The sequence below is a fragment of the Petromyzon marinus genome, chromosome 29 (genome assembly GCF_048934315.1).
Source record: "Petromyzon marinus isolate PM22_M1 ecotype Great Lakes invasive population chromosome 29, UKy_Petmar_22M1.pri1.0, whole genome shotgun sequence".
Taxonomy (NCBI): domain Eukaryota; kingdom Metazoa; phylum Chordata; class Hyperoartia; order Petromyzontiformes; family Petromyzontidae; genus Petromyzon; species Petromyzon marinus.
This window is the reverse complement of record NC_133695.1, coordinates 8,157,251-8,173,083: the sequence shown is the minus strand read 5'-3', so window position 1 is coordinate 8,173,083 and position 15,833 is coordinate 8,157,251. Positions and strand designations below refer to the sequence as shown.

The 15,833-nt window shown below is 55.9% G+C and overlaps 1 protein-coding gene across 9 annotated transcripts; it reads right to left on the bottom strand.

Moving 5' to 3' along the window:
• Window positions 1-877: 877 nt before the first annotated feature.
• Window positions 878-14,694, bottom strand: LOC116947205 (kinesin light chain 1-like). 9 transcript variants are annotated; one of them, XM_076070383.1, is made up of 15 exons: window positions 9,183-9,228; window positions 9,121-9,137; window positions 7,251-7,562; window positions 6,722-6,952; window positions 6,148-6,223; window positions 5,831-6,053; window positions 5,641-5,728; window positions 5,083-5,184; window positions 4,514-4,687; window positions 4,297-4,396; window positions 3,956-4,005; window positions 3,418-3,476; window positions 2,843-2,951; window positions 2,145-2,282; window positions 878-1,832 (listed from the first exon to the last, which is right to left on the bottom strand). In XM_076070383.1, exons 1-15 carry the CDS (start codon window positions 9,211-9,213, stop codon window positions 1,827-1,829), a joined length of 1,716 nt encoding a protein of 571 aa, XP_075926498.1. In that variant the 5' UTR covers window positions 9,214-9,228; the 3' UTR covers window positions 878-1,826. The 9 variants fall into 9 exon arrangements, with proteins under 9 accessions (XP_075926498.1, XP_075926500.1, XP_075926503.1 ...); XM_076070385.1 differs by lacking the exons at window positions 9,121-9,137; window positions 9,183-9,228 and adding an exon at window positions 14,466-14,694; XM_076070388.1 differs by lacking the exons at window positions 9,121-9,137; window positions 9,183-9,228 and adding an exon at window positions 14,466-14,694 and having other exon boundaries at window positions 7,251-7,557.
• Window positions 14,695-15,833: the final 1,139 nt, after the last annotated feature.

Here is a 15,833-nt window from a genome sequence, read left to right as displayed (position 1 = left end):
GCACCTGATATGAGTTAAGTGACGACGTCACCCTGCTGCTCTATATAAAACCGGGAGCGAGGGCTTTACCATTCTGGCGAATTGCCCGATGATGCTGGATGTATTTACCAGCGAAACGTCGTACTCAAACTATAAATGTGGATTTACTCTTCAACACACCGGTGGGCTAAAGTAGTGAATTATTTGTCTGTCAACGTGACACCTTTTTTGCTGATTGGCCGTGTCGGGTGGTGGAGGGTTACGACACATTTATAAATAAACGCGATCTAACCCAAAAACCTTTATTATGAAGAAGTGAATAATTCTGCATTTTGGTTTAAAACTGGAAGAATGAGTCCAAGGTTCCACTTCCACTCATTCTATTCACACCTCGAAGTACAAATCTGAAAAAAAATTGTCAACATATGAGCGGTCTGTTTTTATAGTTCTGTAATGTGGTTGCTTTTGCTGTAATTTTATTTGGAGGTTCTCACGTCCCAAATGACCCCTCATCCCTCGTGAACCCACGACCGTTATGACTCCAAGTGCAATGTGACCCCACAAATCCCCTATGACTGCACGACTCCCCCATGACCCCACGACTCCCCCATGACAACACGACTAATCCATGACCCCACGACTCCCCCATGACAACACGACTAATCCATGACCCCACAACGCCCCCATGACAACACGACTCCCCCATGACCCCACGACTCCCCCATGACCCCACGACTCCCCCATGACAACACGACTAATCCATGACCCCACAACGCCCCAATGACAACACGACTCCCCCATGACCCCACGACTCCCCCATGACAACACGACTAAACCATGACCCCACGACTCCCCCATGACCTCTGCTCACGCAACTCAGTATACGCAAGACGCAATCTCAGCTCGGTTCTTTATTCACGGGGAGAGCGCGCGGCCCCCATGCGGCACGCACGGGGCGGTCCGTGGCCACGGGAACCGATACAGGCGTAGGGCTTCTGCAGGGAGGCACAGGGGCTCAGTCTGGGAGATTGGCTAAAGGGTTAAGTTCGGGAGAGAGGGCAGCACAAGTATCACTTCTGCGTGTCACGATGGCATCGAGCCGGTACAGCAGGGGCCGTTTTATGATGGCCGGCGGAGGCTGCACTGGCCCGCATGGCAAAGGGGGGTTGGTGGGAGGACAGTCTTGGCTCGGGCAGACAAAAGGATGGGAGGCTGGCTCGGAGACCGGGGAACTGGAAAGGGGGATGTGGGTCCCGGCCATGTGATCACCGCTTTGGGGGGAGGGGATCGGGGACAGTGCGGCAGCCCACGTCTAGGGCAAGTGGGCAGGGGAGACGGGGCAAGGGTCAACGGATAACAAAGGGCGGTGGATGGGAGGAATAGGGCAAAAGTGGATGGAGCATGGCACACGAGGCAGTGGATAGGGGGCAGTGGGCACAGTCATTGCCAAAGGGCAAAAAAGGGGAAAGGGCAGCGGGGCACTCCTCACGTGCCGCCCCAGGGTCGTGGATGGGAGCCCGGGGCCTCGGTCACCCACCCCACAGCGACAGCATCACAGCTCAAGCTCGGGTACACAGGTACTCACAGGTACTCAGTACTCACCACCACCTCTACAGCGCTAGCACTAGCTCTACCAAAACAGCAGCGACGCGGGCAGTCACAGCGACATTCACCAAGTAGATACCGCGTGTGTGCGTGCGTGTGCATCACATTTTGGACAATACATACGTGTTTCATAAATAAGACAAACAACATTGATTCATTATAGCAAATTATCATTATACAGTAATTATAGGAATCCTAAGTTCCTTTGCGACAAGGCGGTCAGCTCGGCGTGTCCCCACGGTTCAGTCCTGGGAAGGGAGAGGGAAGAGGGAGACGAGAGGGGAGAGACAGAGAATGTGGCTCCACCAACACCATCGCAGCAGCCCACATGACCCCTCTCCCTTCCTGTGTGACCCCCCCAACATGACCTGTGCATCCCTCCTCCGTTCGCATGGCACCTGTGCCCCAACAAGATCCATGATCCCACAACACCTGCGGAGTCCCTGTCCCTCCCCCACGCGAATCATCCACCACGCCAAAGGTACCCTCCCCCTGCATGACCCGTGTCCTCTCCCTCAGCTCACGTGACCAGTGCCCCCCCCCCGCCCCGCGTGGCGCACCTCCTCGGAGCTGCTCTCGTACTTCATGACGTCGGAGGGAGGGGGAGGGGCCCCGTCGCGGCTTTGCCGCTTCTCGGCCTTCACCATGCGCTCGTTGAGGATGTCGGCCACGCGGGTCTGGTGCACAAAGTCCAGCACCTGTGTGCAGCATCCGCAGCAGCAGCAGCATCCGCAGCAGCAGCAGCAATGGCAGAAGCAGCGGCGGAAGCAGCAGCGGCGGAAGCAGCAATCGCAGCGAACAAGCACGTGCACACACGTGCACACATGCGCACGGGTGCGTGACAACAGGTACACATTCGCACACGCACACATACACACGGTGTGCGACAACAAATACACGCACACACACGCGAACACACGTGCACAGGTGTGCATACTCACAGTTACACGATCACACGCATCCCCACCACAAACACGCGTGTACATCCATTCACACACACACCCACCCACACGCTTACGCACACGCCTCAAATAAATTCACAGCCCAATGTCAATTGCACTCACAGATGACGAGGCGGCCAGAAACCAAAGGCGAGGGAGTGACTCCTCTCTTGACCCCTCGCTTGACCTCGTTTTCGACCTCTTTTTCAACCTTTCTCTTGTCCCCTTACCCGACCCCTCTCTAGAGCCCTCTCTAGACCCCTTGCCCGACCCCTTGCTCGAGCCGTTTAATCTCCAGGGAGTTCCGGTGGGCTCACCTGTTTGCGCGAGTGAGAGGCGAACTCCTCGAGCGTCTCAGCCGCCTCCAGTTTCCCCTGCCGCCGGTAGAGAGCTCCCAGGTTCTTCAAAGTCGTGGCCAGAGTTGGGCTGTACGCACGCACACACCAGTAGTATAAAGTCAACGATCTCCTGTATAGCCTGAACAGAATAATGGAGCAAGTGCTGTTTGCGAGCACCTATGAAGGCTGGCATGGGATGCAAGGCGGTGGGAGGCCACACCGCAACAGGTACTCTAATATTAAAGGCTGAGATGACCTAGGGGAGGCCCGGGACTGGTTCAGATATTCGTCACTGTTATTGGTCGTCAGCAGAAATCTAACCCAGGCGATTCTTGCTGCGAGTGTTAACACTACGCCATCTTGCCACCAAGTAGAGGTGAAAGGCCGAGGTGAGGGAGTTGAGGTTAGAATGTGTAACAGACCTGGGGTCAATTATAACTCAATCAAGTGCAGTCCTGTCAGCTGAAGTGAAGGTGACTGCACTTCGATTGCACTCGTTCTGAACGAGCCAAATTGGAATGCGAATGAGCCCAAGGCTGTTGCGTGGGATGCACCTGTTGATGCTGCAGGTGCGGTACCACCCGTTTTCTTTCACGGCATTCCAGCCCTTGCCCTGGCGCACGGCACCGCCAGCCACACACACACAAAGACAAAGTCAAAGATCCCACAAATAGTCTGAACAGTCTTTTGGGGCAAGTGCTGTTAGCGAGCATCTATGACGGCCGATACGGCAAACGAGGGTTGTGGGTGGCCAGTACCACGCCTGGCCGCCATTGTCTCCCTAGTGGGGATGTTTACACACCCCACCAGGTGTTTATTTGAGGCCGATTTGACCTAGAGGAGGCCCAGGACCAATTCAAATAACCATTACTGGTGTTGGCTATGAGCAGAAATAGAACTCGGATTGGCAGGTTTGTAGAGCAGTGCACAAACCACTAAGCCACCGTTCCCCACACAGACGCGCGCACACGACCCACGGTGCCATGTGTCGCAGCGATCATGTGTGTGTGTTGTGCTGCAATGTGTGTGTTGTGCCGCTGTGTGTGTGTTATGCCACTGTGTGTGTGTGTTGTGCCATGTCTGGCTGCGCACCTTGGTCTCCTCGCGCTCCTCCGCGTGCATCCAGATGGGTTTGTTTTCTCCTGCAGGAGTGACAGGGCAGCGCCACCCAACACAAGCATGGCGTCCACAGTGAGCACACCACAACACCCGCCGTTCTCACTTCTCACACACAACCAGCACTACACCCAACCCTAACCAAACCTTTACGCTAATCAAACCCTAACCCGTAACCAAACAATGCTCCCACCGCTCAGCTACACCCACTCTAGCATTTCCACTGAGCTCTACCCATGCAGATTAACCCTAGCCTTCACCCCAAGCCTCACCCCGACCTCTACTCCGAGCCTCACCGAGCATGGCGTGGCTCTTACCGTTAATGGCGCCGAACTCGCGCTCGTGAGCCCGAGTGAGGATCTCCTTGTACAGCGCCTCCGCTGCCTTGTACTTTCCCTGCTTCAGGAAGCAGGATGCCTGCAGCACACACACATACACATGTACTCACACACACGCGCGTGTACTCGCACAACGGCACACACACGTGTACTCACACGAGCACACACACACACACGTGTACCCGCTCGCACGCACCAGGTTGTTCTTGGTCTTGGCCACATTGGGGTCGTCGGGGCCCAGCCGCCCCTCGTAGATGTCAAGCGCGCGCTGGTAGTAGTGCTCCACCTCTCCATACTTGCTCTGATTCTGGCACAGCAGCGCCAGGTTGTTCAGCTGCTTTGCCACGTCCGGGTGGTCCTTACCCAGCGCCTACACACAAAGACAACGGTCCCCCATGTAGCCCATGCAAACTGTTGGAACAACTGCTGTCGAATTTCAACGAAGGCCGGCACGGTGCACCTACGAGGGGTGGGTGTGGCCAGCGCTGTGCCGGGCCGCCTGCGTCTCCCTGACTTTCACACACCACAGCAGGCACTCGTGTTGAGGCTGGGATGACTGACAGGACGTGTGCAGGACTGGTTCGGATATCCAGCACTGATGTTGGCCGTGAGTGAAAATAAATCTCGAGTCACCAGGTTCACAGCGCAGCTTGCTTATCACTACGCCACTGCTCCCCACACACGTGCACACATTAACGCACAAGCATTCGCACACGTACAGACTCGCGCATGCACACACTCGCACAAACGCACGCATGCACCCACCTTCTCGCGGATCTCCAGGGCCTTCTTGCAGAGCGGCTCGGCCTCCTTGTACTTGCCGCGCTTGCCATAGAGCACGGCCAGGTTGTTGAGAGTGGCAGCCACCTGCAGGGACACAGGGCCCACAGCACGTGAGCGCGTATGGTGGGGCCTGTGTGTGTGATGGTGTGTGCGTGTGTGTGCGTATGTGATCGTGTACGTGTGAGAAGGAGTCTGTGTATGGGAGCAGTAGTGCAGCGGTTAACATGCTGCGCTATGAACCCGGTGACCTGAGTTCAATTCCCGCTCACGGCCAACACCAGTGACGATTATCTGAACTGGTCCTGGGCCTCCCCTAGGTCCACTTAGCCTCAAAATGAGTACCTGGTGCAGTGTATAAACATCACCACTAGAGAGACAATGGCGGCCAGGTGTGGTCCTGGCCACCCACCCATCTCGCGTACCGTGCCGCCCTTCATAGGTGCCTGCTAACAACATTTGCCCCAAAAATCTGGTAAGGCTCCATGGGGGATCTTTGTCTTTGTTTGGTTGTGGGTGGTGGTGGTGGACTATGGTACTCACGGCTGGGTGATCTTTTCCAAGGGTTTTTTCCCGGATGGCGAGGGCATCGTTCAGCATCTTGGCAGCCTCCTTGTACATGTTCTGATCCCTGGGCGGCGACATGGGCAAAATATACCAACTGCACGGTGCGTGTGTGTGCGTGTTGCGAGGCGTGTGCGTCCGTGCGTTCATGTTACGAGTCGTGCTTCACCGGTAGACGAGCGCCAGGATGTTGAGCATGGTGGCCACATCCGGGTGGTCGTGGCCGCTCGTCTTCTCCAGGTCCTCGAGCGCCTGCTTGCAGAGCGGTACGGCCACCTCATAGCGGCCCTGCGATGCGTACTGGATCACCAGGTTGTGTAGTGTCTTGAGCCGCGCCGGGATCTCGTAACCAGCCTGGAGCGCGCCCACCGATGCCGCACTGCTCACGTGCACTGCAGGGGCACGCACACACACACAGGCATGCATGTTGCACGCATGCATACGTGCACGCGCGTGCATGCGAGTGAGGTGAGCTTGTGAGCTCACCTTGGTCGCTGAGGGACTCCTCCCCACGGAAGAGCTCGTCCAGAGTTCCCCGTGAGCACACGGAGTCCTTGTCGTCCTGCAATGCACACACAAAGGCCAAGATCCCCCGATATCTTAAACAGACTGTTGGGACAAATGCTGTCAGCAGGCACGGCACACGAATGGGTGTATGGCTAGCACCACGCTCGCCACCTTTGCGGCCTCACTGAAGATGTTTAAACATTGCACCAGGTACTCATTTGAGGCTAGGGGAAGCCCACGACCACTTCAGATATTGATCACCTAAAGTTGGCGGTGAGTGGGAATCCAACTCAGGTTGCATGGTTGGTAGCACAGCACACTAATCGCTACACTACCACGCCTGTATACACATATACTCGGACAAACCCAGACACACGTACATCCACAAATACAGGTGTGACGTAGCTCGGGTGGTTTGGTCAGGATAGTGTAGCAGCAGCGGTGAGGCCGAAAAACAATGTGGCTGCAATGATGTGTCCAATGCGGCTGTAACGATGTGGGTGGGGGTAATGTAGCCACGGTGGTGTTGCAGGGACGGTGTGGTGAGGCTCACCGAGGGAGAGAGGTCATCGTCGTATTTGCGCATCTGGCTCATGAACTCCAGGTGCTTCTTCTCCTCCTCGAGCTGTGCCACGGCCTGCTCGCTGCGCTGCAGCTTCTGCTGCGTGCCCGCCAGCTCGTCGCGCAACCACTGGTTCTCCTGGCACAGGCGCCGCACCTGCGCTCGCAGCTTCTGCTTCTCCGACTCCATCGAGTTCAGGTGGTTTGTCAGCGCCATCATCACCTGGGGTGGGCAGCGGGAGAGGCTCGAGAGCGCAGACTCTGGATACACGAGCTGTCGCCGGCCCGAGTCAGGCTTGCCTGCCCTGCTAGCCAATCCAACTATCTTTAAGTTCCCCCTGCCTACTCACCCACTCACCCAAACATACGCCCACCTGCTCACCCCACAGTCCACCAGCCCAATAGCCCACTCGTCAACTTGCACTCCCGTCCGCCCACTCGCAGATTCTCTCATTCACCTGCCCGCTCACTCCACAGCCCATTCGCCCACTCGCTCGGCCGCTTGTCCCCCAAGCCCTCACCTGCGCCTCCCCAAGCCCCAGGTCGATCATGTCGAGGCTCTTTTTGACGAGCTGCGTCTTCTCGGTGACGACGTCATCATCCTCATCTCCGTCCTCATCGTGGTTGTGCCCACGCACCGTGGCAGCGTGGTGCGGACGTGCCAGCGCCTCCAGCAGCGTGTGCAGCAGCAGCGTGTGCTCCCCACGCAGCGCCTCCAGCCCCTGCATTACGGTGCGCGTGCCCGACAGGATCTCCTCTTGCGACAGGCGGCTGGGCCGCTCCTCGCGCACCAACACCACGGTCGACATGGCCTCAGAGTCAGCTGCACTGCACTGCACGGCACCGAGGGCACCACCGTTACTGTAACATCACGGGCAGCAGGGTGGCACTGTGGCAACACTTGAGCCTCACAACAAGAATGGCCTGGGTTTGAAATATATCACTCCCTGTTCTGCAGAGTGTGTATGTGGGTGAGCGCTACAGTGAGTGTCTGAATGAGTGTGTGAGTGCGTGTGTGTGCACGCGTGTGTGTGTGTGAGTTTGAGTGAGTGGAGTTTGTATGTGCTCCCCCTGTTCTAATTGAGTTGTTTCTGGGTTCTCTGGTTTCTTCCCATAGCTAAAACAAAACCACAATTTAACTGCTATTGGACAAAATATCCCAATGCTGAAAATTAAACCTGCAAATTACTCAACTGGCATTACAAATAGCAAAAACATCAGCCCCTCCTGCGAAAATTTTTTCAGGACCTTCCTGAAAATGAGTCTTGAGACTCAACGATACTTTCCTGGGAAAATAAGTGGAATAATAACCAGCAAAGCCAAAGATTCCTCGTATAGCCATAACAGACTTTTTGGGGCAAGTGCTGTTAGCGATCGCCTATAAAGGCCGGCACGGCACACGGAGGGGGTTGGTGGCCAGAACCACACCCGGCCACCTTTGTCTCCTGAGTGCCAATGTTTACACACCGCACTAGGTACTCATTTTAGTCGACCGAGGGGAATGCCAGGACCGGTTTAGACAATATAATCGTCACTGGTGACGGCCGACAACGGGAATCGAACTCGGGTGGCCGGGTTCGTAGCACGGAGTGCGCTAACCGCTACACTCCCGCTCCCCACATCACCACCATATTCACCAGCACCCACGCCAACACAATCACCACTACGACCACCATCAGCACCACCATCGGTAGCCATCATCATCACAAGTATCGACCGCAGCCGCCGCCCTTCCTGGGCGCTGTCCCCGCTCTCCCAGCCCCATCGGCGCTTCCTCGCGTCGAGCATCGATCCCCCGCCCACGTGCTCCCCCGTCTCCCCCCCCCCAAGGTCATGACATCACTCGGCTCTTTTTAGCGAAAGACGCTCAGAGCCATAAGCAGAACACTAACACTGATTCGAACTCTAATCCTATCTCTAACCAATACTCTAGCCCCATATCTTGCCATAACCCATAACCCGTACGATAATCCCAATTATACCCTAACGCCAACATTATTCAGCTGTACTATATCTAACCATGACTCGATCTCTTATTCTATCTCGAGCCATACATTGCCTCTAACCCGACCACAAACCCCGACAGCCGACAACACTAACTCTAACGCTGGCTCTACTGTACAGTACTTGTAATATACAGTACCTCTATGACCTCTAGCCCCCGCTGCCACTCACTATAACCCGAATCCAACTCCCACTCACAGCCCTGACCCCAACTCGAACCCGAACCCACACGGCTCAGAGGCGCGTGTCTTCCAAGCGTCACGACGCTGCTTATGCTGATGAAACAACCTCCAGCCGGGCCACAGCCTCCCTGCACCCTGCCTCCTCTTGCACCCCACTTCCCAGCACCCCGCCTCCCACGGGGCACTCCACTTCCATGTATCCCACCTCCTGCACCGAGTTCCCTCCTGCACCCCGGCTCCCTGCACAGCACATCCCTGCACCCCAACGCCCTGCACCCCGGCTCCCTGCACAGCACATCCCAGCACTCCACCCCCCAGAGCCATCGCACACCACAGATGATCAGTCCGCGGGACCCCTGCGTTGTGGATGCAACCAATCACATTCGTCAGTTACATCCCGTAAACACGTGACACAATACACACAACACGCACGATTTATTCACAACGTGAACACGTGACACAATACACACAACACGCACGATTTATTCACAACGTGAACACGTGACACAATACACACAACACGCACGATTTATTCACAACGTGAACACGTGACACAATACACACAACGCGCACACTTTATTCACAACGTGAACACATGACACAATACACACAACACGCACGCTATATTCACAACGTGGACACAATACACACAACACGCACGCTATATTCACAACGTGGACACAACACATAATACACACAACACACACACACTGATCACTACGTACAATACACACACACACTGAACACTACGTATAATACACACACACACTGAACACTACGTACAATACACACACACACTGAACACTACGTACAAAGCACCAACACACTGCCCACACACACAACACCCCCTACACAACACACCGCCCACACACACAACACACCGCCCACACACACAGCACAACACACCGCACACACACCGCCCACACACACAGCACACACTGCCCACACACCCCACACACACTGGACACACACGACACAAACACCACACCCACTGGACACACACACTGGACACACACTGGACACACACAACACCTACACACTCCGCACTGCCCACACACACTGGACACACACGACACCTACACACTCCGCACTGCCCACACACACTTGACACACACACTACACCCAATGGACACACACACACACTGCCCACACACACTGGACACAAACACACTACACGCACTGGACACACACACACTGCCCACACACACTGGACACACACACACTGCCCACACACACTGGACACACACACACTACACCCACACGACACCTACACCACACCCACTGGACACACACACACACACACTGGACACACACACTGGACACACACACTGGACACACACTGGACACACACAACACCTACACACTCCGCACTGCCCACACACACTGGACACACACGACACCTACACACTCCGCACTGCCCACACACACTTGACACACACACTACACCCAATGGACACACACACACACTGCCCACACACACTGGACACAAACACACTACACGCACTGGACACACACACACTGCCCACACACACTGGACACACACACACTGCCCACACACACTGGACACACACACACTACACCCACACGACACCTACACCACACCCACTGGACACACACACACACACACTGGACACACACACTGGACACACACACTGGACACACACGACACCTACACACTACACCCACTACACCCACACAACACCTACACCACACCCACTGGACACACACACACACACTGGACACACACACTGGACACACACACTGGACACACACACTACACCCACTGGACACACACATACACTGGACACACACACTGCCCACACACACTGGACACACACTGGACACACACGACACCTACACACTCCGCACTGCCCACACCGATGCGGCGCTGCCCGCCCCTGCGCGCTCTACTGCAGAGGCCGCGGCCTCCTCCTCCCTGACTCGAGAGCCACGCAACGCGGAGGAGGGAGGCGCCGTGCACGAGAGCGACGAGGAGAGACAAAGGCGGCCCCCACCTCTGCACAGAAATCGCCGCTCCTTCTAAAGCCGAGCCCGCGGATCCATCCAACCACGGCCACGTTACTCCGGTTCCGTTTTCTCGGGTTCCCGTTACACCGGTGACGTTAACCCTGGACCCCGTAAGCACACAGAGCTAGGCGCACTGGTTACGCGGCTGCTGATAACGGTGGTAACGATGGTAACGGTGGTAACGATGAAGCTGCTGGGGGGTGAATCTGCTCCCGTTGCTCCCGTTGCTGCTGCTGCGTCTCGCCCGGGCGTTGGAGCTGATGCGCATGCGGCGCGGGTGGCGTCACGGGGAACGGGAAGCGAGGGATGGGGGAGTGGGGGGGTGATGGTGGGGAGTGATGGTGGGGGGTGATGGGGTGGGGGGTGATGGTGGGGGGTGATGGTGGGGGGTGATGGGGTGGGGGGTGATGGGGTGGGGGTTAGAGGGGGGGGCTCTCATACAGGACCCCCCCCGCCCCTCATCCACATGATCATCCCCACCCCCCCAACGCGAGATAACACAAGGGGGCAGCTACCCCCCCCCCCCCACATGCACCTCGCACACGGAGACAAAGACCACCCCCACCACCCCCATTATAACCTGAACAGATTCTTAAGGCAAGTGCTGTTTGCAGGCACCTAAGAAGGCCGGAACGACACGCGAGGGGATGGGTGGCCAACACCACGCCCGGCCGCCTTTTACTCATTTAAGGCCGAGCTGATCTAGGGGAGGCCCAGGACAGGTTCAGATTAACCGTCACTGATGCTCGCCGTGAGCGGGAACCGCACTGGGGTTGCCGGGTTCGTATCCACCACTACGCCCCACGCTGCACACAACAACACCACCACCATCGCACGGCAGCCGCAACACATGCCTATTAAAACCTGACACGTCGGCCACAACGCACGCACACCACCACTGCAGGAGTCAGTCACACCGCTGCAGGAGTCACACCGCTGCAGGAGTCACACCGCTGCAGGAGTCACACCGCTGCTGGAGTCACACCGCTGCTGGAGTCACACCGCCCCACGTGCCGTGCACATCACCCCCCCACCCCACGCCGACCACAACAACCTCCCACCGCTGTGCACAACAACGCAAAACCTCCACCCCCACCGAACCCTACAGCCACAACCACACACCCTAATAGGCACCCACACTCATCCACACAGCAACACAAAGACACACACCTCGATACACAGCACATACCCCCACAAGCACCCCGACGCCCAGCAGCACACCTGCACCCCGCCTGGCGCAGGGGGAAACGCAGCCGCGGTGACGTCATCGCAGCGCTCTCGGGCTGCAGCCTCCACGAGAACATCCCCCCATCCCTCTCCCATCCCCCATCTCCCCCTCCCCCCATCCCTCTCCCATCCCTCATCTCCCCCTCCCCCCATCCCTCTCCCATCCCTCTCTCCCCCCCATCTCCCCCATCCCCCCATCCCCCCCCTCATCCCCCCACCATCCCCCTCCCCCCATCCCTCTCCCCCATCCCCCTACCCCCCAAGCCCTCCCCCCCAGGCCCCCTCCACCCCCCGGCCCTCACCCCCAAAGCCCCCCCCCCAAACGCCCTCCCCACAGCCCCCTCCCGCGGGGGGCACGGTGCTCTCTGCCTCACGACCACTCTGCATTTCCTGCCCAGCGCTGCAGCTGCTGGGAACATCCAATAAGCCCTGTGCCACTGTTTCACTACCCCGTGTGTCACTGTCGTGCCTAGCCCTGAATCTACGTGTCCCTGTGCCACTACCCCATGTCCATGTGTCACTACGCGTGGTATATCACTGTCCTTGTGGCTATCCCTATGTATCTGCCCGTATCCCTGTATCACTGTCCCTGTTATCCCTGTATCACAACCCTTTGGTGTCACTGTCCTTGCGTCTATCTATCTTTGTTTAACCCTGTATCCCTGTGCCACTAACCACCCCGTGTGTCAGTCTCCTGTGCGTTTGTGTCACTGCTCGCCGCGTCTTTCTCCCCGAAATCCGAGCTCTTATTAGGAGATGAAAAATCATTAAATCACTACTCCGTTCAGCGGCGCCGACAGAGCTGGGGTGGCAACGTGGGCACAGCACTCACAGGGACGCAGCGGCACGTTGCTCAATTTCCAGACCACCAATTCAACAGAGCCATTCCCCAAGCGCCATGGACGTCAGTGTCCAGGCTCCATCCCTGCATCTATTTTCAAGGTCGCCTCGCAATCTGAAGGCTGCGAGTTCAAATCTTGGTTGGGCCTGGTTGAGGCAAACCTTCATTCCGACGGGGTCGATAAAGTAAGGACCACTTTTTTGGGGGAGACAACAGTGGTTGTCCTATGCATAGACTCGACCCCGACTTAGGAATGTGGAATTTCCAGCACTGGTTATGTAGGGCTGTAAACAGGAGATGAGTGTCGATGCCTCCACGATCATTTGAGCAGCAGGAAGTCACCTTGGCCCTTAACTTGCCGTGGCTGTGTAACAACCATGTGTGGAAGCGGCCGGGCCCAAAATCCCACACCAAGCAACTCAGAATCTGCTCGGCAGAAAACTCGGTAGGTACCACTAACCATCGTCAGGCCATCGCCAATTCATCACCCACGAGCATCACTAATCATCATCACTCATTACCACCAGCTTATCAGCAGATATTACCAACATTACCAGCTCATCAACATCAACTCCTCGCCAACCAATATCACCAGGCATCACTCATCATCAAGAGCCAACACCCAACACAACCATCGTTCTATCACCTGCCATTACTCAACATGAACCACCACTCAATGTTGTCAGCCAACGGCCATCACCAGAAAAAAAATCCAACATCGCTATCCCAGACCCATCAACATCCATGTTCATCACCACGTCGCCCCTCTTCGCCTCACTCAACATTACTGAGACACGAAACATTCATGACGAGGGGCAGGGCACGGCCACCACCGCGACACAGCAGAGGGGGCCCTGTCGGATCAATCGAATCACGACCATTACCAACTTACCACCATCGCTTGCCACCACCAACATTTAATCTACGGGTGAAATTATATATTACAAGTACGACTACACAATGGATATAATTATCACCACCACATTTACTATCATCACCATAAACTACCAACATCACCGTTATCGGCACCATCACTACCAACATCATTACCACGATCATCATCGCCATCGCCGCACGCACTTTGTGTGATTGGGCAGGTGAACGGATCTCACTGCGGTGCTCGTTGGCGCATTAACGGGAAAACCATCATCACCACCATCACCACCGCCACATCATCACTGCCAACATAATTCCCATCACCATCGTCACTGCTCATTATCAACAGCCATCACTAACATCACCACCACCGCCACCATCACTACCAACGATCACCATCACGAACATCACTACTAACATAACGAGCAACATCATTACCGTCACTCTAACCATCACTACCGTCATCATCAATACCATCTGCAATATTACCACCACCATTACTAACAACCATCATCAATACCATCAGCATCGACATCACCATCACCACCACCATCTCCAACCCCCCACGCGGCGCCTACCCGCGGCTGCAGGATTTGGGGCCCGCGAGACGCCACGCGCAATGGCGATGGTATCGAGAGATGTAACGGTGGTGGGTTAACGCGGTAACTGGGTGGCTAGGGTAACGGAGTTGCTAGGGTAACGGAGTTGCTAGGGTAACGGGGGTAGCGATGGAACGCGCAGAGCTCCGTGCGCTCCCGGCTCGGCCGCTCGGCTACGGCGTGACGTCATCCCAGCGTGCCCCGCGTCGGGGTCACGGTTCGCCTCGGGGTCACGGTTCGCCTCGTGGAGCTCGTGGTGCCAGACAGAGGGCACCGGGGCCCCATGTCCCGTTTCCCCCCTTATCTCACGTCCACCTCCTCGTACGCTCTGTTATTATCATCGGCTGGCCAGGGAGCTCCGCCACCTAGTGGCGTAAGGCCTAAGCAAGCTAAGCAAAAGCTAAGGACCCCTATTGTATCGGGTGCCCCAGAGGCATCACCTGCATTATCTAATGAAAAAGCAATTATCATAAATACACTCATGAATACCCAATCTCTATCGTGTCCTAAGATAACTCTTTTTTCGTCTTGCTTAATTTCTATCGGTATTCTGTCCCATGGGAACGAACGGCAGGAAACGTTACACGCACTTCAAAGAGAAGGCTGTACATTTGGGCTAGGGATAACGGAGCAAAACAGGTCACATGCAACAATCAACATTTGGAGACGTCCGTCAGAGACAACTGGAAAACTGCAGCGTGCGCCTGCGTATACCGAGTCCCCAGGGCAGCTGTTGAATGCGTACGAAATCACAGCACAGGTGCACAAGTGCGATTGCTTTTGGAAAGCTGAACTTGGTCATGACAACACAGCCATGTGCGTCTAGAGGTATTTAATCAGCCCACACACTCCCTGCTGTGACGTATGGATCAGTCAAGGCCATTCATGAAAAATACAAATGAAAGGTGCGCAGAGAAGCGTGGAGAAATGCACACTTTGGAACTATGAGACGAGGAGCGTGTGGATTAGAGAACGTACACAGGTTAGAGACATCACACAAACTGTTCAAAAAGTCAGGTTTTGGCAGGACACGTTACAGCTGGAAGGGACAATCGGCAATGGCCAAAAATAATAACGGAGTAACAGCTGAGGAATGGAACACATTCGAGAGGGTGTGCAAATGCAGAAAGGATTGTTGTAACACAGGATCGTGGGTGGTAACAACAGAGTGGGGATGCCTTCATCCAGCAGTGGATTGATCATAGCCGATAACGATTTACTGTCAGCTCACGAGGAGCTTATTAATTGAAAGTTGGGCCTACAATCATTAATCTGACTTCAGGCCTCCAATGGGTCAGCAGCACTTTCCTCCACCCCCCCCCCCCACCATCATGAACAGCAGTGAAA

What these genes read in the sequence shown, in the direction of transcription:
- LOC116947205 (XM_076070382.1), bottom strand. Translation starts at nt 8,417, where the DNA reads ATGGTGGTGCTGATGGTGGTCGTAGTGGTGATTGTGTTGGCGTGGGTG. An exon ending in CGCACCTGCAGCATCAACAG is followed by an intron (nt 2,952 to 3,417) that starts GTGCATCCCACG and finishes GCGTGCGTACAG; the next exon opens with CCCAACTCTGGCCACGACTT. An exon ending in CCTCTCACTCGCGCAAACAG is followed by an intron (nt 2,283 to 2,842) that starts GTGAGCCCACCG and finishes TGCTGCACACAG; the next exon opens with GTGCTGGACTTTGTGCACCA.